Here is a 24,910-nt window from a genome sequence, read left to right on the forward strand (position 1 = left end):
AAACGAATCGATTTAGAACTTGAGTATATATGTTATTAGGACATGCTCGACTCAAACTTATTTAAAATTTGAGCTAGTTCGGCATATTAGGCTCGATTTCAAGCTTGAGCTCGGCTCTACACTATAAAGGGATTTTTTATAATAAGAACAATTTAGGATTCCAAATTCAAATCAAAATGTGTAAAAAACAATGACACTATTCACACACCTTTTCATCATGCAGCAATTTCATTAGATGAAAGCAAACTATATAAAATGGCATGGTATTGTAAGAAATCTTACCTTCTTGGGTGATGCTTTCTTGTCCTATGGCTCGATCCCTTATGCGAGAACCTCGAACTTCTAGCGATGCGAACATGGTGATGAACATGGCTCGCGGGATCCCCTGCATCGTCTAGAACCAATTTCCTGCGTGGATGATCAATCGATCTGCTGGAGAGTTCCAAGTGTGTGACATGATTCACAGGCCTCAAGGATCTCCTTAGATGCTCGTGTATGTGGCTTCGCCTCTCGTGGGATCTCTTATGTTTTCGGGATCCCAAGTTGTGTTCTTCTTCTTCTTCACTTGTGATGATAGGTGGAGTAAACTCCTCGATGTCTCTTCTTCTTCTTCGTCGTCTGTTATTTCTTTTGACATTTTGAAGCTTGGAGCAACAATAGGTGCAGCAGAATTCTAATGATGAGAAGCAAGTGGCAAAACAGCCCCAAATGGTTCCACAGATAATGTGGCAAATGCATTGGCAGACGCCCAATTTGTACAACAGAAATAAGAATAAGAGCACTGCAAATGTTGTCAAATGAAAACATCATTAACTATAACATTGAAGTATTTGGATTTGAATATGAATTCTAATATTAGTAACTTTGAAGTATGTTGAATTTGAAATCCATCGTTTGGATCATATTGAAGTTGAAGAAAGTCTTGAAATACATGTGAATGAATGTAAGTTTAAACCATCAAAATAAGACTTGCAGAATGTTGTGTGAAATACATGATGTGAAATGTTATGAAAAACCCAAACAGCAATAATAAATTTGAGGAATTTATAGTTTAGCTTAAAATCATTTCAACCAAACATGGCCAACAAAGAGATTGAAGTGTGCAGACATTCACTCACAGAAGTAAACCAGTGATGCAACCATGATGAGCTTGAGCAATTGAGAAACGCAGAAGTTCTCGACATAACATATAAAATCCCATGTTGGAGCACATACAGATCTGCAGAATTGGTGGACATTAACTAATTAGTTATCGAAATTGGGCAATGTTTTTTGAAGTTTTTCCCAATATGGATCAGCACTACAACATAGACAATATAAAACATATATATATATATTTCAAAAGATGAGAATATTTACTTGCAATTTTTTCCAGATAGGAAATCAAGAGGATGACCGAGGATCTTGTCGATGAGTTGACCAAATCCAGAGGAAACAGAACTAACTACATTCCCCATTGATGAAGGCTAATAAATTTTTAGTAACTTTCTGCAATCAATAAAGGTACGCACATAGATTTAATTAAGAACAGAGTCCAAATTATTCATGAGAAGATACAACTGCAGATGAGCTTTCCTATTCTTCTTATTCAGTATAAGCACAATATAACAAAAAAATATTAACATCTCAGTTCGTTACAGTTCAAGTGCTTTAAGGCTATGATAGATCTTACTGAGGTGTTCTTCAACAGCAGGTGGCTTGAGGGCTTAGGAGTCAGAAAAATCCTGAAATCGAAGCGCCAATTAACTCTAGTTCCAACGGTAGCTATTATACGTTGAAATGGATTACTGCAAACTCTTTTCGTCTTCACTGTACTGTCTTATGCTTCTGATGAGACAATATGTCGATTGGCTTTCAAGGCTAAAATTCACCGAAGTAAAACCGTCGGAATAGAAGCAAATTTGGTAGAATTCGCGAAACTGCTAATTTAAAAACAAATCAGAGCTCTGTTCAAGATCATTTATCCGAAATGATTAAAAAACTCACGAAAATGCATTTTCAGACTCAAATTTCCATGCATTCTACCCAACACAAAAAAAAACTTATTCAAATTCTGCCAACAAAATCAAACCGTAATATCTTCCCCGGAAAACACCTACAAACCTAACCACCGCTAATGAACGCAATCGAAGTAACAAACCTGATGAAAAAGTAATGGACGCTGAACGATTACGGATTCTCCTCATTGTCGATCCCGTCAACGTCGCTGTCTAGCTTCTGTCGCCGATTTCCGCACGCCAGTTGCACATCGTACACACAAGATGATCAAATACCCGAAATCAAAAACGATTTTGAGTTGAAGAGGAGAAATGTTCCGACCAACGCTCACTTTTCGGGGAAGAAACGGAACACGTGAAGGAAGAATGGGCGGGAAGAAATATAACTGTTATATTAAAAGATTAAGTAAGAAAAAAGATCGTACCGTTTGGATTTTTTTCCTATTTTAGCCCCCCCTAATCCTAATTAAATAAAAACCCGACTGAAATTCGAAAGGTAATTTTGCACCAAAAATCAAAATTCGAACAAGCGGTTCCCGTTGTAACACCCAGAAACTGTATATAAATATATTTTACTATTATTTAAAAGAGAAATAAAAAAAATTAAATTAAATCACATCTTTTAAAAAAAAAATAAATTAGAGATTAAAAAATAAAATAAAATAAAATTTAAAAAATAATGTCAATTCTAAATCTAACTTGCAAATGAGGGACGATAATGGATAGAGTATAGATAGGATATAATTCGGACCCTATACCCTATCCAAATATATGTTACTGGACCTTCAAATGTATCTGAACCTTCCTTACTGTCTAAAAGAATATCTATTTATTTTATAAAAAAATTAAATAAATATAATAAATACAAATTTTCAATTATACTGACACCATCAACGACCCTAATAATAATATCAAACTATATCTCAACTGAGAATAGTTGGACTCGGGTCTAATAGGGTCTATTATTAAACTTAGACCCGGCCCGGCCCAAATAGGGTCTAAGTAATTGGATCCGACCCAAATAAATGGCTCTGATCCGGGATCCATTGCCATTCCTACCTCCCACCCATATAAAAGGGAAAGTTCAAACAGCTTTTATCTATTCCATACCAAATTATCTGAGGCAAATTTAACAACACAATCAAACATAACTTTTTTGAGCAATGCTGCAAAGCTTGGATTACTAAATACAGCTGCAATGGGGGAAGTTCAAGGAATGGCAACTCCCAGCGCAGCTCAATGTCGACAACGAGACCGTCGTCGAGTTCTTGTTAGCGCCCGATCGATCAATCCATCCTTCCCTTCAGGATTCTCTCCGTCACTTCAGTAGGTGTGCTGCAACATTAGCCGAAGAATAATGCACATTTTGGCAAAGAGGAAGGAACTCGGAAAAAGAATCGAAGGAATTGGAAAACCACTTACACGACGTAAACATGTCCTCCCCAACCACTTAAACAATCTCGGTCGACTGATGATAGCAGTGCCTGTGAGATAGTCTCAAACAACTCCTCAGGTTCCTGAATATTTGGTATGAAAAGTTTGTTAATTAAACGAAGATGCAGGGACATTGCGAAAATAGATGTAAAAGCAATGTCATAAAAGGGCAGTGTTGTTTAAAGATCTTGCTGTTTTTTGAAAAAGATAAAAGGCAATGTTGAGTAGAATCACGAACCATGTCAGGCTTGAACATCGATTCACAGGCACCGTAGAGGGATTCCGATGCAGTTCCAGCAACGACGAAATCTTTGGCAAGTTCCCTACATTCACACCATGAAAAAAGTTACTTCGTAAAGCAAAAGACTCGACAGCTCAGTAGAGAAATTACAAGAACTGGCTTTACTTAATATGGCACAGTATAATCGGGTTCAAATCAATTTATGCATTCGTATAATACAAATGAATTATACAAATGAAGATACCGAGACTGCATTAATGACCAAAAAAGAATCTAATGTATGACCAATAGGACATAATAACAAGTATACTAATCACACCTTCGTTCTTAGCTAAATTGAATTATAGATAAAGGATCAACAACAAGGCAAAAGTAGAATATTTGCAGCATTGAAATCGAATAATTGCTAATACAGAACAAGTCGAAACCAAAATGTTTCGTTAGGCGATTTCTTTTCTTTTCCAATGATTCATTTAGACAGAAAGAAATGATAACATGTATGAGCAAGACGTACTTTGCCCCGATAGAGTCCATAGTGCAAATGAATGGTTTATCTTCATCACCCAATCCGGCAATGACGGGTTGGCAGAAATATGGACCGAACCTAAACAATAAAGAGAGAAACTACGATGAAGCACGAAAACGAGAAAAAAAATTAGTAACGAAGTGAATAGTTTCAACCACATAAGCATAAGTTCACAAATATACATACATTGTAAATAGTTTTACCGACCTTTTCTCGTAGAGAACAGCAGATACAAGGCTGCCAAAAGTTTCGGGTTTCATATCTCTTTCTTCCCTTAGATGATACAGTTTGTGTCGGAAAACTAGCCTTTGATACCTATTGCCGATTTAAACCAAAACCACTAAAAGAATGAACTTCGAAATTATTAAAAAGTGAACAGATGAACACAATTAACCAAACAAATGAACTGGATCATGCTGTGTTTCCTTTCGATGCATCGACACAAATTGAATCGAACCAAAACTAAGCCTCGAAATTAGTAACTTAAGGAACAGTTAAACAAACATAGCCAAACAAATGAAGCCAATCTATGTAAAAGCTAATTGGATCATGCTCTCAACTCCATCCAATGCATCTATACAAATTGAATTGAAAGACACAAGCTACCTGTAATTTCAACTTTCAAGATTCACATGTTTCCAGGTACAATTTAAGCATAATCAGAGCATGAAAATGAGTAAGCACCACCACGTTAAGGAGATTAAATTTAAGAAAATTCTAAATCCTTTCCACTCTCCAAGCAAGAGCACTATCGAAAACAACAAAGAGAAAATTTATGTTACAGAGTCTGTGCGTCGGTGGCGAGGCCAGCTAGACCGATGAAGAGCTTATCGTGTATCCTGTAAATCTTCTGAAAGTCAGTGGCGATGGTCTGCAGCTGCACGCCAAGCCGCCGGTCGCTCGCGATCGCGAAGCAATTCTTCCCCACCATTGCCACCAGTGCACTTCCATTATACTCAAAGATCTGTAAGTTTGATTCCCACAATGAATTCAGCAAAAAAAGCACACGAAATGCAAAATATTAACGATAAACGTGCGGAAACAAGAACTTCATACGAGCTCAATAATACTCACCGACATTCCGACTGAAAAAACTCTACTGGTTGAGTAATCAGACGAATACCAAAGCTTCTGCAGCTGCGTGCCTTCGCATCAGCGAGAGAGAGGTTGGAGCCATTTTAGTTTTCAATTTTCATGACTTCTTTCTTGAAGGAGGGGACAATTCGAATCAAGCAACCCGGATTTGTCCGGGTTTGGTTATTTGGATCGGGTTAATTTCCAGCCCAACATGCGTACCAAATTCAATTGGACTTTGTTTGCTTATCATTTCAAATTATTTTGGCCCTAAAACTCTATTTACACAATATTTTTGGTCTTTTTGATATTATTCATTTTTTATAAAATTAATATATTAAATATATTTTTTTTTATTAAATATTATATGAAAATATGAATTTTTATTGTTTTTCAATTTTTTTTTTAAAAAAATCTGTTTAAACAGACCACCCACTAAGCATTTTTTTTTAAAGTATGTAAATTAAAATATTATTATTTTTATATAAAATATTAATTATAAATCTATATTATATTTATTTATTATTTTTACAATTTTTTAATATGTCAAAATAATTTCTAAAATCTGTCTAAATACTGTATTATTTTTAATTTATTCATATATATATATATATATGTTGTAGTTTATTATTACAGCATAAATGGCATTTCCCTGCGGTAAGTAACGCATGCACAAAACGCCTAATTCATTTTGTTGTAAAATTGGAAATAAAAATTATATAACTGCCTATATTTTTTCATTTGCCTTATTTTTTAATTTGAGAATTATACTTGACCTTTTAAATATCAGCCTTATTTAGTTTGTGGCTATTAATAATAAAATATCCCCTTTGTTTAATTAAAATAAATCATTAAATGTAGTCAAAAATAATATAATACATTAATTTTCGTTCATGAGTATTAAAGAGTTATAATAAATTTTACAGTATATGTTTTTGGAAAGAAATATTGCCCCCAATTTAAAAGATTGCCTTACTTTTTAGTAAATTTGTAAATTGGTAATAAAAGTTATTTTATTTGTAATTATATATAACCAAAAATATAGAGAATTTTCGACTCTATTTATCTTATGTTAATTTGGTTTAAATGTTTTTATCATATTTTTCTAGTAAAATATTGCATCCAAATTACAATTTACAATCAAAAATCAAAAAAATAAAAATAAGAATTAAATTTCAAATAAATAATTCCTTAATTTCACATCTACCCATTAATACAAAATGAAACGTACCATGTTTTATATGATTTAGAAATATTGCATTGAAATTAAATTACACGTTGGAAATTAATTGGGGCCCATATTTAAAATTAAAATAATTTAGAAGACTTTTATTGCTTCTTTATTATATATATATATATATATTTGAAGTTAATAAAATTTTAAAAGACAATAAATATTAAATTGGAAAAACATGCGTTTACTTGTGTGATTTTCATTACATTTTTTACCATTTTATACTTTTTTTTTCTCTAAAATAAATTATCAAATCAAATACTTAATTTGTATTTATCATATTATATTAAAATTTATTTTTATGTTCAAAATATCAAATCAAATAAATATTTCAATTCAAAATTTTAATATTTAAAATCAAAATAAAAAACTAAAATTTCACAAATAAATTACTCAATATTCTTGTCTAAACAAGAGCATTTGTAAAAATTTCCCTTATATAACAATGTTTTTCCTTCTAATTAATTATTCACAAATATACAGACACATGTGCATAAAGGTTATATTCTTCACTATTATTGTTTTTATTTTGTACTATTAAAAATAAATATTAAATATAAAGATTTGTATATAAAAAAAAAAAACATTAAATATGATAGTTTTATATAAATAAAGTCTATTTGTCCACTTTTATTTTTATTTTTTTTAAATACCATGATTTTATATAAAAAATATATTTTTTATTTTTATAAAATATCATATTTATCCACTTAAAAAACCTAAAATACAGAGCTCAATATATATAGATATAAAGCTAATAATTTAGACAATATAAAGATTTTTAGCATGTTAATTTATAATTTACAATGTATCGAAAATCAATTATTTATATATTACGTGAATTATTTTTATGTATTATCTGTTTATAATTTTATGTTATCGATAAATTCTTGTAATATATTAAAATTTTCAATATTTGGGTGAATTTCCTAGAATACCCCTGCAGTATAATTTTATTACATCGATATATACATAATACACTTACATCATCGTTGCTTCTACGGCTGAACTGAGTACACTTTCTAAATTACACCAAAAATTGAAAACAATGGATTATCTATAAATCCCTTTTTTCTTCAGACACACCAAACATGTTTTTTTATTTTTTTTTCTTTCATACATAAATATAAATTAAAATTTATGTATAGTTCCAGAAACATGTGCCTGAAGTGGCTGCTGCTGCTGCTGATTGCGGTGGCCGGAGGAGCCGTCGCCGCCGCCTCCTCCGCTGTCAGACGCGACGGCGGAGTGACCTACGACCGCCGGTCTCTGATCATCGCCGGCCGCCGGAAACTGCTGTTCTCTGGGTCTATACATTACCCGAGAAGTACACCCGATGTAAGGATTTTTTCTTTTGAACGGTCCCGGGAGTACAATGCCGGATGTATCCTCGCCGTTGATGAGTTGGGCGTTAACGGCGGTGATGAATCCGATGCCTTCATCCAGGGATCTTGCAAAATTACTTATTCTTAATTTTGTTTGTTTGGCTTTTATTAAAAAAAAATTCTTTTTTACTATATCATTTATTTATTTATATATTTTTCTTCTTGTTGATTCTTTGTCACTTGGTTGGCATAGTTTGGATTTTTGTTTGAAGAAATCAATGGAAACATGGTTGAATTTGAGAAATAAAAAATTAAATCTTTGCTAAATTTAATTAATTTACATGAAAATTAGATTGCCAAAAAATGGAAAAGAAATAATTGCTCTTTTCTTAAAAAAGATTGAAGATAGAGTTCGGATCATGATGTGCTGATTCTGGCCATTTAATAATCTTAATTAAATAAAAATTATTTAATTAATTTAGATTATAAGGACATTGATTGATTTAAACCATGTTAAATTAAGAAATTTAGCATGCTTATAATTGTTTTTCTAATGATATATTTATATAAAATTTTGAATAAAAAATTATATTTATTTATTTATTTTTTTATCAGAAAGGAAATTTTATTATGCAGTATAATTTAGACAGCATAAAGAGGTGAAGAAAAGCCTTGTATTTACTAAATTTAAAAAGCTAAAATTGTTTTATTTCAATATACAAGAAACTGACATCATCATTCATTGACAACTAGATAATCACAAACAAATTCTTTGTTATGGGTGTGTTGGGATGAGTTCCGAATATAAAAAATTTAAATTGAAATAATTGTTTATGTCAATATAAATATGTATTAATATAATATTTTTTATATATAAATAAATTTTAATATAATATAAAAATAATAAATAAATATTTGATGTAATATATTAAAAGAATAAAAATTATAAATAGCAAAAATCTAGTGAAAACTCTATAAGCGAATGTAGCCTTAGATTTTGTTCATACAGTGTGCAAAGCTAATTTTGGTGTTGCACCGTAACAATATAAAAAAATGGCATTGCTTTATTATTTTTATTTTTTGATTTTTTTGATTTTTTTGATTATTAAAATTATTCTAAATTATAAAAATAAAAATTTATTTAAAATAATAGGAAAAATTGAATATTTAAAGAATAATAATGAAAAATTGAGTTATAGTTTGAGTAAAATTAGTGTAGCAACTGGATACTTGGAGAAGTTTAGAATTTTATAAATAGTAAAATATTTGGCATTTAATTGATGTTATATATATATATATTTTAAAAAAATGATTGATGGCTTATAATATCAACACTTGTAGAAGTATATATGTATATATAACCATATTTATTTCAATTTTAGTGTGATACATGAAATAGGCTAGGGAGTATTAATTATGTATTGTTAGAATAAATATATATATTAAAATATATTTATTTTAATATAAACAATGAAATCCTTTATTCATTGAATACATTTATTATATGGAAAATTTCTATATTAATTAAAAATATCTACAAAATCTTAACTTTATTGTTTGTATATAAATAGAAAATTTCAATATAATGTTTTATATATGTGGAGAAGATAGAAAAATTACACTGGATATGTTTGGCCTGTATTATAATATATATATATATATATATATTATTTTTGTCATTTAAGTAAAATAACAATTGAATTTGATATTTTGTAGATAAAAGTAATTGATGTTATTAAAATAAAAGAATTGTTTTTTAAAATTAATTTTAATCTTTTTTTTTTTTTGTCATACAATAATAAACTACTATTTTATTAACATTATATTTCAACTGAAAAAATCAATATCTATATAAAGAAACAACAGGTTTGTTTAATTTTGATTTGAATTTAAAATTAAAATTAAAATTTTTATTTAAATAATATATTTTTATTAAAAATAATTAAATTACGTGATTTATTAAAAATAAATAAATTGTTATATTATTATGGGTAAAAGATGTGGACGTCGTTGATAGCAAAAGCAAAAGAAGGTGGACTGAACACTATTGATACGTATGTCTTCTGGAACGTTCACGAACCTCAGCCTGGCCAGGTTCTTCTTCTCATTCTCGAACCCTAATCCCCAATTCCCTTCACTAATGAATTTCGGAGATGAATTGAGCTGATTAGCAAGCGGAAATGGCAGTATGATTTCAGTGGAAGAGCGGATATAGTGAGATTCATCAAGGAAATTCAGGCTCAAGGACTCTATACAATCCTTCGGATTGGTCCTTTCATTCAGGCCGAGTGGACTTACGGGTAATACAATCGATCGAATTAGCAACTTCTGATTATCTCTGAGCGGTTAATAAGCTGTGTTGTGGCTGCTGCAGAGGCTTGCCGTTCTGGCTCCGTGAAGTCCCCGGCATTGTTTTCCGGACGGATAATGAACCGTATAAGGTATTTTGATTTTCGAGATTTGATATAGAGTACAGTATGGAGTATGTATAGAACATGAATGATTTGCATTGGTTTCGAAACAGTTTTACATGCAAAATTTCACGACGAAAATCGTGGATTTGATGAAGTCGGAGAAGCTATTTGCTTCACAGGGAGGTCCTATAGTACTATCGCAGGTTCGAGAGTTTATTATTCTACTTTTGCTGGTGTTATATGCACACAAATTTGTTCGTTTGTGTTTGTGGTTATATGTTTATTCTATAAGTATAACGTGCATAATCGAATGGATTTAATGTAAACATGATCAGATTGAGAATGAGTACCAGAATGTGGAGAAGGCTTTTAACGAAGCAGGTGCACGGTATGTCCTTTGGGCAGCAAAGATGGCTGTAGGCCTTAACACTGGTGTGCCATGGGTGATGTGTAAGCAAGATGATGCTCCCGATCCTGTGGTAAGAGCACCATTTCTGATTATCTCCTTGAATTTTGATTCTTAAGGTCTTCAAATAAGCTTATATTGAAATTATGTGGTATTGCTTTGGAATGAAGATCAATGCTTGCAATGGGAGGAGCTGTGCAGAAACATTTGTAGGACCGAATTCGCCGAATAAGCCAGCAATTTGGACAGAAAATTGGACACACCTGTAAGCTACCCTGGCTAAAAGAAGGCTTGCAATGTTTGTTGTCTCTAGGTGGCTATTTTCGTGCATTTTGATGCTTATTGTTTAAGTGACTCTCGGCTTTTCGATTTTGAAGGTATGATCTATATGGCAATGCTACAAGAATCTATAAGCCAGAGTACATTGCTTACCAGGTTGCCCTATTCATAGCCAAGTTGAATGGAAGTTTCATAAACTATTACATGGTAAGCCCATTTCCGATCCAAAAGAATTCCCGGGAATAAAAGTTCCAAGTTTTACTACAACACCCCATGTATATATATATGTATGTATATTTCACTAAAGGAGCATATTTTTTTATCTTAACAGTATCATGGAGGGACCAATTTTGGGAGGACTACTTCAGCATTCACATTAACCAGTTATTATGATCCTGCCCCCCTCGATGAGTATGGTAATTCAACTGAATCTCAATGGCTATTTTTTTCTTGATTGTATTTAAATTATTAAGAACCTGCTGAAAACATGCAGGTTTGATCAATGAGCCGTTATGGGGTCATCTAAGGGAGCTGCATGCAGCGGTACAGAATTGCTCCGATACGCTACTTTATGGACAACAAACCAATTATTCTTTGGGTCCCCTGCAGAGGGTAAGGATGTCGAAGTTTATATATGAATTTTATCACCTACATGGCATTCGATAGATTAGAATTAACAAAAGATACTATTGATTGTTTGGCTTTCTTCTTAAGCCAGGCCTATGTGTATTCCGGGGATGAGCGAAAATGTGCTGCCTTTCTTGTAAATGCTGATCGAAACAATACCGACATCAAATTTCAGAATAGAACATATAGGCTTCCGGCCGAATCTATTAGCATCTTGCCAGATTGCAATATTGTGTCCTTTAACACAGCCAAGGTATTTACAGTATCTTGTATATGAACCTCAAACTTATGTCTTTGAAAAGGATGAAAACAGAAAGCAGGAACATGTCTAACTATTCTTTTTGGTTTTGTTTTGTTATTTATTATTATTATTTTTCATCCTCGATAGGTTGCTGCCAAATGCACTGAAAGAATAAGAGTACCAACTATGAAGTTTGATTCTCCAATGTTATGGCAAGAATGGCGAGAAGTTATACCAGTATTTGACAGTACGACATTGAGATCAAATTTATTGTTAGAACAGATGAACACTACCAAAGATACATCTGATTATCTGTGGTACACTGCTGAGTAAGTTTCTACGCTTTAAAATTTGATGCATTTCGATTAGATCAATGTACTTGTGGTTTATGAGAGCAAACTTGTTGCAGATATGAGGTGCCGGCAGACGCAAAAGCCGAGATCAAGATAGGTTCGCGTGGACATGTGCTGCGTGCCTACATCAATGGACGCCTTGTAGGTATGATAATTCTCAGCTTATGTGACCTTTTTCATTTGAATCATATGGTTTTTCTCCATTAATGCAAAATTCTTCTCAATCTTTCTTCTCATAATAGTTTTCTGCAACAAGGAATCTTCCATGGTGTTATGCTAACTTGATTGTGCTTTACCTTGGTAGGATCCGCCCATGGCTACTTCAGAAATTTCAGCTTTACTTTGGACACTACCGTTCTGTTTCACCGTGGAGTGAACACCATATCTTTGCTGAGCATTATGGTTGGAATGCCGGTATTGTCCCTTCTTTCGCCTTTTCCTTTTTTATTCGACATTGCGCATTATTCATTTTAGGCCACTTTTAGGTGTAAAACACTTGATTTGCTAATATATATATGTAGAGTTCAACAATGTATCGATCCCTAATTTTAAATTTGAATACCGATTACATGTTGTCTGCCTGCCCTGCAATGTTTGATACTAATAAAAATCGATCTACAAACTCTAGGATTCAGGTGCTTATCTTGAGAGTAGAGCTGCCGGATTGGTAAATGTAAACGTTCTAGGAAATCAAGGTAGCAAAAATTTAACGGACAAATATCCGTGGGGTTATCAGGTATAACTAACTAACTAACTATTCGTAGTCATCACTCTTGATTATTGAGCTTGCCAAATACAAACTTGATTTCAATTTTCCATCTTCATATAAGGTCGGATTAGTGGGCGAGAGGGTACAGATTTACTCGATGAATGGATCGAGCAAGGTGCCATGGAGCAAGTACACCATCAGTCCCAACCAGCTCACATGGTATAAGGTTAGAATCTCTCCAATAGTTTTGTTCCCACATTTGCATCAATGTGTGCTTATGATCGTAAAGTTATGAGTTTTTCGACGCCCTGCCAGGCCATATTTGATGCGCCCGGAGGTTCTGATCCTGTCGCAATAAATCTTAACTCTATGAGAAAAGGCCAAGTATGGATCAACGGCCAAGGTATTGGCCGATATTGGATTTCCTTTCCCAAACCTGATGGAATGCCTTCACAAACATGGTAAGATCGATCTTTTTTTATTTTTTCATTTTTATTTTGTATCTGAATGTTGATTCACTTTTAACATGTAGCATTTTGACAACCTCACAAACTATATAATGTGTAGGTTACATATACCTCGGTCGTTCCTGAAACCGAGGGGCAACATGTTGGTGTTGTTCGAGGAAGAAATGGGCAATCCTCTCGGCATATCCATAGGCACTGTGTACCTAAAAAAGTTATGCAACCGGTACAATTCTTATCCATTTTTAGGATTTTCATCAACAAGAAGATCCTAGCATTGTCTAGAAGTGATCTAATTCTACAGATTCAAAAAAGGTAAATTTACAATTCTTATTTGAATACATTTGGATTTTATTTATAAGAGAAAATAATAAGATAATTTCTAACTGCAATGTTAAATAAAAGTATATGTTGTACCGTTCATATTTATATATATATATAATATATATATAGAAGTGTACTGTATAAATATATTTATTGTGGTGAAAATCAATATCTAATTAGCTTAAGCTTCCATCCTAAGGGAAAATTGTTTATTAATATAAAAAATATATATTTAATCATATACATTAAATAAGGTTATTGACTTATGAAAAAAAGTTTTAAATGATGTGGTTTTTAGTAGTTCAATAATTGTACTATTATTATTAAATAAGATAATTGCGTAAGGCTAAGTTGGTTTATGTTTTCAATTGTGTTACTAATTTATTAAAAATAAAATAAAATGGAAGCAATCACACTCAAATCTATTTGCCACCATTCTTTTTAATGTTTTTGCAGTCGCATATTCAAGGAAAAGAACATATTCCTCTTCGCAGTTTCTTTTCTTGATGCCAATCTAAGTTCAATTCTATAAATATGTAACACATATTCTCATCCCAATATATTCCATCAAAGTGGTCACAAATTTATCCAAAGCTTTTAATTACTTCTATTCAATAATACGGAACTGAAGTAATCACTTACGCCATCCTTTTCTTAATATAAGCACACACACAGACACGTTCATAATAATTTTTTTTTTCTTTTGTTTTAAAAGTAGTAATTATGGTTGCAAAATTGAGTTTTTTTCTTTTTTTTTTTTTTTTTTCCGCAAAAAGATGGTGAGATTTCAAGAAGAGTTAGGCTATAAGCACACTACTACTGTGGCAAGGGGATATCGGCGAGGTCCTCTCTATAAGGCTGATGATCATCGTTGTCCTTAGCCGGGGCAGTGTCGATGAACGTTTTCGCCTTGTCTTTTCGGAACATGAGGTATAGGACAGATATTACATACATAGCCATTAGCGGGAACACCACAATCCCTATAAAGATGTTCCCTATTTTTGGGAGGCTGTTGTGAAGCAGCCAATCGACGAAGGCTGTCACAAGGTAGTATATATTGATGCCTATGATCCCCAGCCCAAGAATCCATGAGAACACTATGATCTGCCATTCATATTCCATTTGCAATCAATTATTTTGCAATGGCGGGGCATGTTTACTACAAGGGACTAATTAATTCTCATAGTTAGATAGATAGTTTTGTTTACATAGAAACTTTTTTGAAATTTTTTATATTATTCATTAAAATTAATATATTTTTTAAATATATATATATATAAGATCAAATATTTATTTTTCTCTGATTGAATATTATATCCAATACATTACCTTTAGACAGAAATTTAATGTTTTGAAAAATTTTGAAAATATTAAAAAGTTAGTATTTAATATGATATTTTGTGATAAAAAAATATAAATAGAGTTAAAAGTTTCAAAAGTCTGTGTAATTTTTTTTTTTCTTATTTTCAAAATTTAAAAAACTTCTATGTAAATTGAGTATTGTCCCTTGTAGTAAAATAACGGCTGCCTTATGTAAGATGAAGATTTAGTGTGGGTGTGTTGGGAGTTACCGAAATGGAGTTTTTGTGAGGCCCCATCTTGGGAGAGCTGCTGCTGAATTTGAGTAGTGGGAGGAGAGCAAATGGAAGTTCAAATGACAGAATCATCTGCACCAACAAAATTCACCCTTTTTTAATCCAACAAATATATGAATGCACTTGAAATTTTCTGTTAATATAGCACAAAATGTTCACATAGTATTATATATATATATATATGATGTGTGTGTGAGAGAGAAGTATTGACGAACCGAAGCAATGATGATGAGTCTGCCAGCTCCAGAAGGGCCTCCAATTATCGACACTATCAAACTTGGTGTGATGGCAATACACCTAGTCATCAAATTTCTTACCCATCTCTTCATCCTCAGCTCAAGAAAGCCCTGATTAACACCAACCAAAAGTTTAATAATTGAAATGATTATACTCCCTATTTAGTAAGTAGTTAATAAGTTGGATAGATAATTAATTCGTTAGTTGCCTGCATGATGAACTGGCCAGCATAAGTGCCAGTAATGGCTGAGCTTTGCCCTGAGGCCAGCAGTGCTATTGCATACACTATAGAACTTGATTTCCCCAATACATTCTGCAATCAGAATAAGACTCTTATTAAGCAAATGGAAAGATTTGATTAATGTGGTATTTGATTATCAGTGGTTACCTTGAGGAGGAAAGAAGCAGAGTTGAGTGTCAAATTGTTGCAATTTGCTGCGTTTTCTTCAGACAGATTTTTGGCTGAGCAGACGGAGCCCGACACAGACACCATTGCCACGTTTATCAAGAACGCGACGAATAATGCAAATCCACTCTCCATCAAGAAGTATTTACACGCATTCTGATCAAATTCATCCAACTCGTTAGTTTCCCAAAGTCATATGTATATATGACGGCTGTTATTATACTAATTACAGAGTACTAATAGCACAGTTAATATATACCGACAACACATTATATATAAATGTAACAATACAAAGATAATCGTTTGTATAATGCAAACACACAAAAGTCTACTAAGACAGCATATATATATATATAATAGAACTGACATGAGTGATAGCATTTTATATTCTATTTCATATGTTGCCTATGTATTTTCAGTGCATGACAGTAATCTGTAGCGCAAACTAACAGTAATATTAACACCAATCAGGCATCAGCACAGTGTGTAAAGATATATATATATATATATGTAGTATTGCACAATGTGTTTCTTTAATGGAGATTGGATGGGATTTTCATACATTGATACCACGGACTGAAGTGGGCGTCTTCCTCGAAAGCACCAGAGCAGAATGAAGAAAAAGGTTATGCCTGTGTATACACATTTCATACATATATGTATATGTTAGAAAGATAAATTTTCAGTGAATTGAGAAGAAACACATAAAGAGATGATGGAATTGTGTGTCCTACGGCATGACGAGGGCGCCGATGAGGGCGATGGCACTGCCGGTGGCGCCATGGCCACTCAGTTTAGGGATGAACATTCCTTTCAAGACATCGGACGCCGGAGGGCTGACAAAGCCTAATTCCCCAAAAAAACACCCCGCCATTATGAACACTAATACTGCTATCAACAGCTCCAATTTCCTCACCTATGCACGCACAAAATTAACAATCAATAATTCTTCAATAACTACCAAAGAAAGCATCTATGAAGAGCATGAATATATATATATATATATATGTATATTGCATTGTGTGCCATACGCCATAGCGCTGGAGGCCGAGCAAGAGGAGAGTACTGAACCCGGTGCAAAGAACCCCAACCCACACCGGAATATGGAACAGTATGTTGAGTGCAAAGGCTGTCCCTATCACTATACACAATACAATGGACCAATACATGTAATCATCAAATGATCTGATTCCAAAATCTCTAGTGATTCAGTAACAAAATAAGGTATCTATGATCTATCTGCTTTTTTACCTTCAGGAATGTCGGCAGCAATGACGGCGACCTCTGCCAGAATCCAGAGGCAGTATCTCACCAGTATTGGATACTCTGCTCTACACACCTCTGCCAAATGTTTACCTATACATCGAATTTTATCAAATAGGATTCAAGTCTAAAGGCCAACTGACAATATGTTTTCGTGTGTGTGTTCATCAATATACCCGTGCAGACTCCGAGATTTGCTGCGAGTGATTGGATTATCAGCGCAAAGATTAATCCGATAAGGATTACCCACAGCAGCTGCAAATTGGTACAATACATATAATTAAACTAATCGATAAGCATTTCATTTGTTTTCACGATTATATATGTACATACTTCGTATCCGTAGCTTGCTCCAGCTTGAAGATCAGTTTCCACTTCAAATTCAGAGGTACTTACAAACATTAGTATATACTTCTCCAATAAAACCACCACAACAGTTTCAATTTCAACAGATGATAGATAGCAAACACGAGAAACACAAGGAAACAAACGTATTCATCACAGTATAACACCTAGAAAATCACTCACTGTTTCCAGGATCGAGGTATGCCAAAGAGACCAAAAATCCAGGGCCAACATACGCTAAAAATTTCTTCCAACCAGGTTTCTGTGTAGTACACATCCGAATACAAAGCTCAATAAACACTAACACAGGACTATTTCATTCACATAAAAATTCACACACACGCACTACCTGATCCAACTCTTTGTTCTCCGGCCAAGTGGCGCCTTCCGTCGTCATCTCCGGCATTGCGACCACACGGTGGCCGCTATCAAGACCGCCGCCGCCTTGGTCCAACATTAAAATTGGATTAATTTCAAAGAGCCGTCGATGATGATTCGATGGATAGAGTAAGAGTTGTAGTCTATAATCGGTCTCAGCTGAGGTTTATTTATACTGTGATACTGAACGTAACCTTAACTGCCTCAGGAAAACACTCCCTCTCTCTCTATATATAATACATATATTCCGTAAATAATTTTTGTATACATGAATTAATTTTTACAGGTGATATGGAAATGGAATTTATCGAAGATTAGAAAATAGTGGAAAGGATGGAACACGCCGTTTCGGGAAAGAACAATTTAAAGACGTCAGTGTCGTGACCGAAACGACGTCGTTTTCGTTCCGTTAAATAAGCACCTGAGACACAGCACACTCCCGCACGCGACTCACTCACGTATTGTTTACCCGTTTAGTAGTCAGTCCTCTCTGACCTCTGCGGAGGCTCTATTCACTCATTTCCAACCCAACCTCTTCCTTGCCACCTTTTAAAATAAAAAATAATATATTAATCTTAATATTTGGTCACTATAAATTCAATTTATCTCTAAATAAGCTTATTAACTAACATTTCGCCGTCGAGGGTTTTTTATGTGTCACAATTAAGTTAACTCTATGAAGGAAACAGTTAACTCATTTTTTAGTAGTAATAATTCTATTTTAGTTGTATTGTATTAATATATCTTATTGTATGAATGTATTTATATTACTTATTATAATAAATCATATAATTCAAATTTATTTTACTCTTTTTTTTTCATTTAAATTTATTATCGTTTTGTTTAAGTAAAAAAATACATTTTTTTCTAATTTTTCTTTACCTAGAGAGGATTGATTTGGCTTTGGCATCAATTCTGCCAAGATCTTCACATGATGATCTAAAACATTTATTCAACCGCAGCTTGATTCATGTTAAGGCCTGAATTCAGTTCATCGATTGTATGTTTATTTTGTATTATTAATTAACCTTTTTATTGACCTTTTCCTTCCTTGGTTTTCTTTATTTCTTGGAGTGGACAGTGATAGCATAATTAAAGCAAACCCTGAAAATACATCCATTCCCATATTAATTTAAATTTAAATTTAAATTTTCAAAACTAATTAAAAAGGCAAACAATTACTTTGGATTTTTTCTTCCACTATGCAGCACACATGTACATGCACACGTTTATATATATATATATATATATATATATGTTAATATATGGTGTGTTTTTAAAATAAGCCGAACCCGGCCCAATCTGCATCGCCGCCGGGCCAGCGGTAGGAATGACACACCGGCGAAACCGGCACAGACTTCCTACCGGAAAACGACCACCTGCGGGATGATCCGTTCTCAAGATCCGAGTAGTATCCTGGATCAGATCCGGATCCAGACCCGCCCGTCTTCAAAGCTCTAAGCTTCACCACAGGGGATGGGAAACACCCAGCAGAGGAAACCACGTCGGGTCGGGCTTGCCCAACCCGGTTAGAAGGTGACCGGATGGATAATCCAGCCGGCGGCGGTTTCAGCCTAGATGGAGTTTCTGGGGAAGGGGATACAGTTGCAGACAACCGTTTGTGGTGGTGATTCCGGAGCTTGAATTCAAATTGGTAATTGTCCAGAGAAGGGAGCGGGTCGTGGAGCTTCGGGACACCGGGTCGGATCTCCCACTTGAAGGGCACAGCACCCGGTTTCCTATACGACTCATCTACTGGCATCTTAAGAGGGTGGGTTTATATCACTGACAAGAAAGAACACCACAAAGACAGGGCATCTATACGTATATATAGAAACAGATATATATATATATTGGCAGATGGGGTGGGTGAGTAATCTATCTAATCATCTATCTATCTGTCTATCCACCTACATATCTATCTATTTATCCATCTAGGCTTGATTAAAGGCGAGGGAAGTGGGAGCTGGTGGGGACAAGTTCTGTTAGAGTATAAAGAGTCATGCAAGAAGACAATGGGGGGGTGGGGCACTATGATTCAACCCTATTATTTATTGGCGGGGTGGGTGGGGGGAGGGGTGAAATTCAAAACCATGTCAAGATCAGGCATGGTGACATTTCTATCCATGGCACCAAATGACAACAGTTTAAGCTAAATTCCAAGACTTTTATGCTTAAGATAATGTAAGAGACGTGCAAAAGATTTCATTCTTAAACATGAAACTTTAATTAGATCTTCCAGAAGCGATTAAGATACTGACCGATGTTTCGACAGCATGCTGAGTGGACGTCGCGGATGCCTAACTCGCGAAGGAGTATTCTTGAGGCATGTTACACAGCGCACGCTGCGCGTTGCTAGCTGCGTCCAACAGTTGCAGATACTCGTCGGCTCCATCAGTAAGGCACTGCAAACAAAGGCCACAGCAATGAGGATAAATATCTGATCTAATGGAAATTTGATAGTAGTGTAGCTTCTGCAGTCATTTTTAATGTATATGGTGCGTAATCATCATTGTTACCTTATCTACCTCGGCAAACTTCTTGCATATTCTTGCTTTCTGTTCGTCTGATATATCTTCTGATTCAACAATTATATCATACAACTGGAATAGGAGCTGGATCAGCACTTAGTCGAAAGGAAGCAAGAAATATAATAGGACCAACATCAACTGGACCTGAGAAAGCATCTGAGAAACCGGGTATCCTTCGGCGACTACATTTTTCACTTCTTTGTCTGTCATGTCAAAATTACCGCTTCTGCAAGCAGAAAAGAGAGCCTGGACAATCTCATCGGGGATGACCTGGGAATGACAACAATCTCTATCGAATTAGTTTGACATGTTCAAGGTCTGTAAATATGGGTTTGTATATAGGAAAAAACCAAATTAAAGACATGGAATAATGTGATGTGAGGGACAAGTAATGTTAAAACAATGATCAACAGATGAACATACACCTGAATAAATTTGAAGGTAAGAGCTTTCTGATCTTAGAATATGAAATCATCTGATGATCAGATTTTGTTTCAGAAATGTTAAAGAGGAAGAACTTACACCAGACACATTAATCAAGTCCTTCGATGATATTGAAGATCCATATAAGCGAGCAGCACCCTGAAATAAATGAGAATGTTTAGTTTAATAAGAAGAACGGATGTTCAATTGCTTCAAGCTTGAGCAGCAATAAGACACACCAACTACAATCTATTATATCCTAAATGCATGCAAACACTTGGTAGGGTGACCCGATTAACCAATTTTCTAGTTTTATGGCAATGTATAATTTAGGATTGAAGTCGGAATATAAGAGTGATACACACAGGATGAATTAGTATAACTTAGAATATGCATCTACTAGCTATTGTAAATGGGGCACAAAGCCCCTACATCGACCAAAGAATGCGATGAATATATACCTGCAGATATGTTATAGCACGGCGAAGATCACCTTGAGAAATAGCACTCAAGGTTGACAGAGCCTACAGTTAAAAGAAGCCATATCAAAAATTTAACTTCGATAGAGAACAAAGATGAATTCACACATGCACAAACAAATATACTCTACAAGCATGAAACCTGAGCATATCAATCTCTACCTGTGACTCAAATTGTACTCCTTCTTCCTTGCAGATATACAATATGCGACTAGTCATAATTTCTTCGGTGAGTGGTTTGAATCGGAATTTCGCACACCTAGATGCAAGAGGCTCTATGATTCTACACCAAACAGATAGTTTCCTAAAGTCAAATCTCATGAAAAGTATAAGCATAAACTCTACAAAATACATGCAACTACGAAATGCAAATTCATATATATAGTAAATAAAGTCCAGTAAAATAACTCGGTAAAATATAGATATTCAAATTATAGGCATTTCTCCAATGTTAACCTCTAAACAGGGGCTGGTACCCATGGGCAACATATTTACGATTATTTGTTATTGCATAGCATGTAACATATTATCTTACAAAGTGAATATTGACCCAAGTATCTCAACCTGGAATATTTCCCTAAAATAACTAAACTTTTGATAGTGTGAGAGGAGGTCTAATCCTACCTGCTTATATAGTTACAAATGAAGAAAAACCTTGTAACCTTCGAGTATGTCTCCATGGTGCGCCGCAGCGCATTCTGCAAAGATAGACGTTAAATTCTGTTAAGATGTGAAAAAGTAATCAACTAATGCAGAAACCAACATAAAACCTAGGTGAAAGAAAGGTGGAACTTTACCTGAGCATCTTCTGTCATCGAATCAGCCTCATCAAGAATAATGATCTTATACGGTGGGCAAGGATAACCCCTACATTTCGGGAAGAGAATTCATTTGAAGCATGAAAGAGAAAGGATCAGCACAGCAAGATATATACAAAAATACTATTAGAAAAAAAAAAAAAAAAAAAAAAAAAAAAAGAGTATACCCCTGCCGAGACGAACCAACAGCAACAGCAGCGAAGTTTTTAATTTTTGTGCGAACAACATTGATCCCTCGATCATCACTAGCATTCAGCTCAAGAACTCTGGACTTATATAACTCAGGTCTACAGAAGGAATTTGCTTCAGTCAATCAAACTAAACTTCATAAATAATCCAAACAACCACTGTATAATGGGCAATCAACATTACATCAAGCACAACTCCATCAGTGGAATCTAAAATTTAGAATTTTCAACCTCCTCCTATCATCATAATTGCAATTAATATTAACTGTTGATAGCTTACCCAATACAACTATTAAATTTACAGTGAAACACAGATTGACATCAATCACAAGTTGCAAAGTGAAACAACAATACAAATCCAAACTTCCAAAACAAAAAATCATTACTAAAGATTACCCAAAGAGCTGATGAGCAATAGCAAGAGCTGTAGTTGTTTTCCCGGTGCCAGGAGGCCCATAGAATAGCATGTGAGGGCACTGCGATTTCAACAGGGGAAGAAAACACGTAGTAATTAAGAACACCAAGCGAAAAACAAAACGGCAACAAAAAGATAAAGCAAAGAACGTTACGTTCGTAGTTTCGAGAGTGTTGGTGAGCACTCGAACAACCTCGTCTTGGTGAGCAACGTCCTTCACTTGCTTAGGACGGCTGCCAATTCAACCAATCAAATGAAAATTGCACCAACAAATACATGAAGAGGATCTACCAATGAATAGGGATGTGGAGGAGTTACTATTTCTCGACCCACGGCTGAGAACTCGGCGGCACTGGCGCCATCGTCGAGGATGAATCGAGGTTTTCCTTCCCCAAGCAAAGGGCTTCTTTCCCGCTTTTTGGTGATTGGAACTGAAGAAGATTTTACGCTTTGGTTTATTTTCAATCAGTCCCTAAGAATCAATTAAATTGTTGTATGCTCCTATTTCTTTCGGTGGACACATTTTTTGAAATTTATTGACAACCCCTTAAGTTTGAACTTAATTGAGTGTACTATTACTGCATCAACCCATAACTTTTGCTAAATTTTACTATGGTATTAGTATTATTTTGAGTCTTGTAGTTTGAAATAACTACTGTACTTGATATTTTCACATAAAATATTTATATATTTTACTTTAATTTTAATTTGTCTCACATTATTTTTTATTTCTCATATATATTTTAATCATATTTTTTTTATAATTTATTTTAATTTTAATTTATAATTATTCTTAATAATATACTCATTTCGTTCCACCACAATTAACACCATTTTTATTTTCGTCGGTCTCTTAACAATTGATATCTTTTTATTTTTGGTAAAAATTATTAAATGACGTAGGTAGAACTCAATCAAAATACCTTTATTTCTACCACTCTCTCCTAAAATAATAAATATTTTTATCTATATTAACTAGACATCTTTTATAAATCGATTTATGTTAATTATAAATAAACAAAAATATTTTTTATTTGAAAATTTTATTCTCTACAATGATATTCATAATTCATATATTTTTTTAATTGTTATATAATTTTTAAATATTTAAACATATATTTTATTTTTTTTAATTATATATATTAAATTTACTTTAAAATTATAAATATTATTAATTATACAAAAAATAATATCATAATTAATTATTATTAACTAATTAAACATCTTCACCTTAAATAAATCGTATCTCTAATCAAATAATTCAATTTCGATGGGATGAAAATAGTATTTTTTAATTACTTATAAATTATATTTCACTTTAATTCTCGTGTGTGTATATATATATATATGACGAAGTATATAATAAAGCTAAAAAATTCTATGACTTACCCTTTCTATATATATGTGTGTGTTTTTTAGTTTGATTTTGTTTTTCTTAGTTTTAATTTTGTTTTGACTAAATCGTTTTTTAAATAGTTACTGCGAATTTTTATATTATAAAATAAAATTATCACATTAAATATTAAATAAAAGTATGTATATATTGTATGAATATATGTAATATGTTAAAATCATTGTCTTGTTTTTATTATGATGTGTTTTATTTGATGTATTTGTAACATAGTACAAAATTTTTGAAATACCACATCTATATATTATGCTATATAAAAATATGCACATTTCCGTATTGATTGATTTAAATAACATTTACTTAATTTGATTTGGTAATTAGCGTTTGCTCATTGAGATTTTATTTTATACCTTTTGACTTTAGATTTTGATTTGAATTATATATATATATTTTATAATGTGAGAATTTGCGACCGCTACTCATAGATGCATTATAGGTAAATTTTTAATCGAACCTAATAATTTGCAAATTAGGCCTAAGCAAAGCATATTACATTCAACAAATCATGTGTGACAGACAAACCTAAGTGTTTGAATTATATTTTAAATGATTATTTTTGTAAAGCAAATAGTATTTTCTTTGTATGATAAGAAATTAAAATCGAATTCCAAATAAATAAGATCTAATACTCCATCCGTTCCATAACTAAATATCCATTTATTTTTTGCACGTAGTTTTAGAAATATTAGTATTATATTTGAATGTAGTAGGAATAAAGAAAAAATGACTAAAATAACCTTATTAATATGTGTGATATAAAGGTAACGACATTT

General features: G+C 33.2%; 6 protein-coding genes across 8 annotated transcripts; 1 reads left to right on the forward strand and 5 right to left on the reverse strand.

Annotated features, from left to right (window-relative positions):
* Positions 1–278: 278 nt before the first annotated feature.
* On the reverse strand, positions 279–2,215 carry LOC127257202 (uncharacterized). The gene is made up of 5 exons (XM_051283581.1): positions 2,141–2,215; positions 1,673–1,919; positions 1,360–1,488; positions 1,119–1,219; positions 279–781 (listed from the first exon to the last, which is right to left on the reverse strand). The coding sequence occupies exons 3-5, from the start codon at positions 1,455–1,457 to the stop codon at positions 279–281; spliced, it is 702 nt and encodes a 233-aa protein (XP_051139538.1). The 5' UTR covers positions 1,458–1,488; positions 1,673–1,919; positions 2,141–2,215.
* An 863-nt stretch (positions 2,216–3,078) lies between these two features.
* Positions 3,079–5,387, reverse strand: LOC127257285 (proteasome subunit beta type-3-A-like). Its single transcript, XM_051283663.1, has 7 exons — positions 5,273–5,387; positions 4,981–5,162; positions 4,406–4,513; positions 4,187–4,276; positions 3,670–3,754; positions 3,420–3,514; positions 3,079–3,332 (listed from the first exon to the last, which is right to left on the reverse strand). The coding sequence occupies exons 1-7, from the start codon at positions 5,276–5,278 to the stop codon at positions 3,284–3,286; spliced, it is 615 nt and encodes a 204-aa protein (XP_051139620.1). The 5' UTR covers positions 5,279–5,387; the 3' UTR covers positions 3,079–3,283.
* A 2,223-nt stretch (positions 5,388–7,610) lies between these two features.
* Positions 7,611–14,569, forward strand: LOC127257018 (beta-galactosidase 16-like). Of its 2 annotated transcripts, XM_051283279.1 has the most exons (19): positions 7,611–7,844; positions 9,830–9,925; positions 10,019–10,131; positions 10,206–10,272; positions 10,356–10,448; positions 10,581–10,724; positions 10,822–10,916; positions 11,029–11,137; positions 11,262–11,346; positions 11,424–11,542; positions 11,649–11,810; positions 11,946–12,127; positions 12,208–12,296; positions 12,456–12,565; positions 12,780–12,887; positions 12,982–13,086; positions 13,176–13,321; positions 13,428–13,639; positions 14,425–14,569. In XM_051283279.1, exons 1-18 carry the CDS (start codon positions 7,647–7,649, stop codon positions 13,597–13,599), a joined length of 2,193 nt encoding a protein of 730 aa, XP_051139236.1. In that variant the 5' UTR covers positions 7,611–7,646; the 3' UTR covers positions 13,600–13,639; positions 14,425–14,569. The 2 variants fall into 2 exon arrangements, with proteins under 2 accessions (XP_051139236.1, XP_051139234.1); XM_051283277.1 differs by lacking the exon at positions 14,425–14,569 and having other exon boundaries at positions 7,612–7,844; positions 13,428–13,833.
* Positions 14,465–17,968, reverse strand: LOC127257019 (metal transporter Nramp5-like). The gene is made up of 13 exons (XM_051283280.1): positions 17,844–17,968; positions 17,678–17,756; positions 17,483–17,523; positions 17,326–17,404; positions 17,138–17,242; positions 16,918–17,027; positions 16,621–16,802; positions 16,449–16,518; positions 15,869–16,042; positions 15,689–15,793; positions 15,459–15,590; positions 15,220–15,315; positions 14,465–14,752 (listed from the first exon to the last, which is right to left on the reverse strand). Exons 1-13 carry the CDS (start codon positions 17,949–17,951, stop codon positions 14,465–14,467), a joined length of 1,569 nt encoding a protein of 522 aa, XP_051139237.1. The 5' UTR covers positions 17,952–17,968.
* A 321-nt stretch (positions 17,969–18,289) lies between these two features.
* LOC127257020 (replication factor C subunit 2) lies at positions 18,290–23,179 on the reverse strand. 2 transcript variants are annotated; one of them, XM_051283282.1, is made up of 13 exons: positions 23,045–23,179; positions 22,881–22,959; positions 22,708–22,787; positions 22,291–22,410; positions 22,103–22,172; positions 21,930–22,003; positions 21,468–21,588; positions 21,288–21,350; positions 20,926–20,985; positions 20,548–20,673; positions 20,392–20,475; positions 20,134–20,277; positions 18,290–18,418 (listed from the first exon to the last, which is right to left on the reverse strand). In XM_051283282.1, exons 1-12 carry the CDS (start codon positions 23,086–23,088, stop codon positions 20,173–20,175), a joined length of 1,026 nt encoding a protein of 341 aa, XP_051139239.1. In that variant the 5' UTR covers positions 23,089–23,179; the 3' UTR covers positions 18,290–18,418; positions 20,134–20,172. The 2 variants fall into 2 exon arrangements, with proteins under 2 accessions (XP_051139239.1, XP_051139238.1); XM_051283281.1 differs by lacking the exon at positions 18,290–18,418 and having other exon boundaries at positions 19,982–20,277.
* Positions 18,954–19,806, reverse strand: LOC127257021 (uncharacterized). Its single transcript, XM_051283283.1, has one exon. The coding sequence runs from the start codon at positions 19,632–19,634 to the stop codon at positions 19,149–19,151; it is 486 nt and encodes a 161-aa protein (XP_051139240.1). The 5' UTR covers positions 19,635–19,806; the 3' UTR covers positions 18,954–19,148.
* Positions 23,180–24,910: the final 1,731 nt, after the last annotated feature.

Source organism: Andrographis paniculata, unplaced genomic scaffold (genome assembly GCF_009805555.1).
Source record: "Andrographis paniculata isolate CXL003 unplaced genomic scaffold, ASM980555v1 Contig57END, whole genome shotgun sequence".
Lineage (NCBI taxonomy): Eukaryota > Viridiplantae > Streptophyta > Magnoliopsida > Lamiales > Acanthaceae > Andrographis > Andrographis paniculata.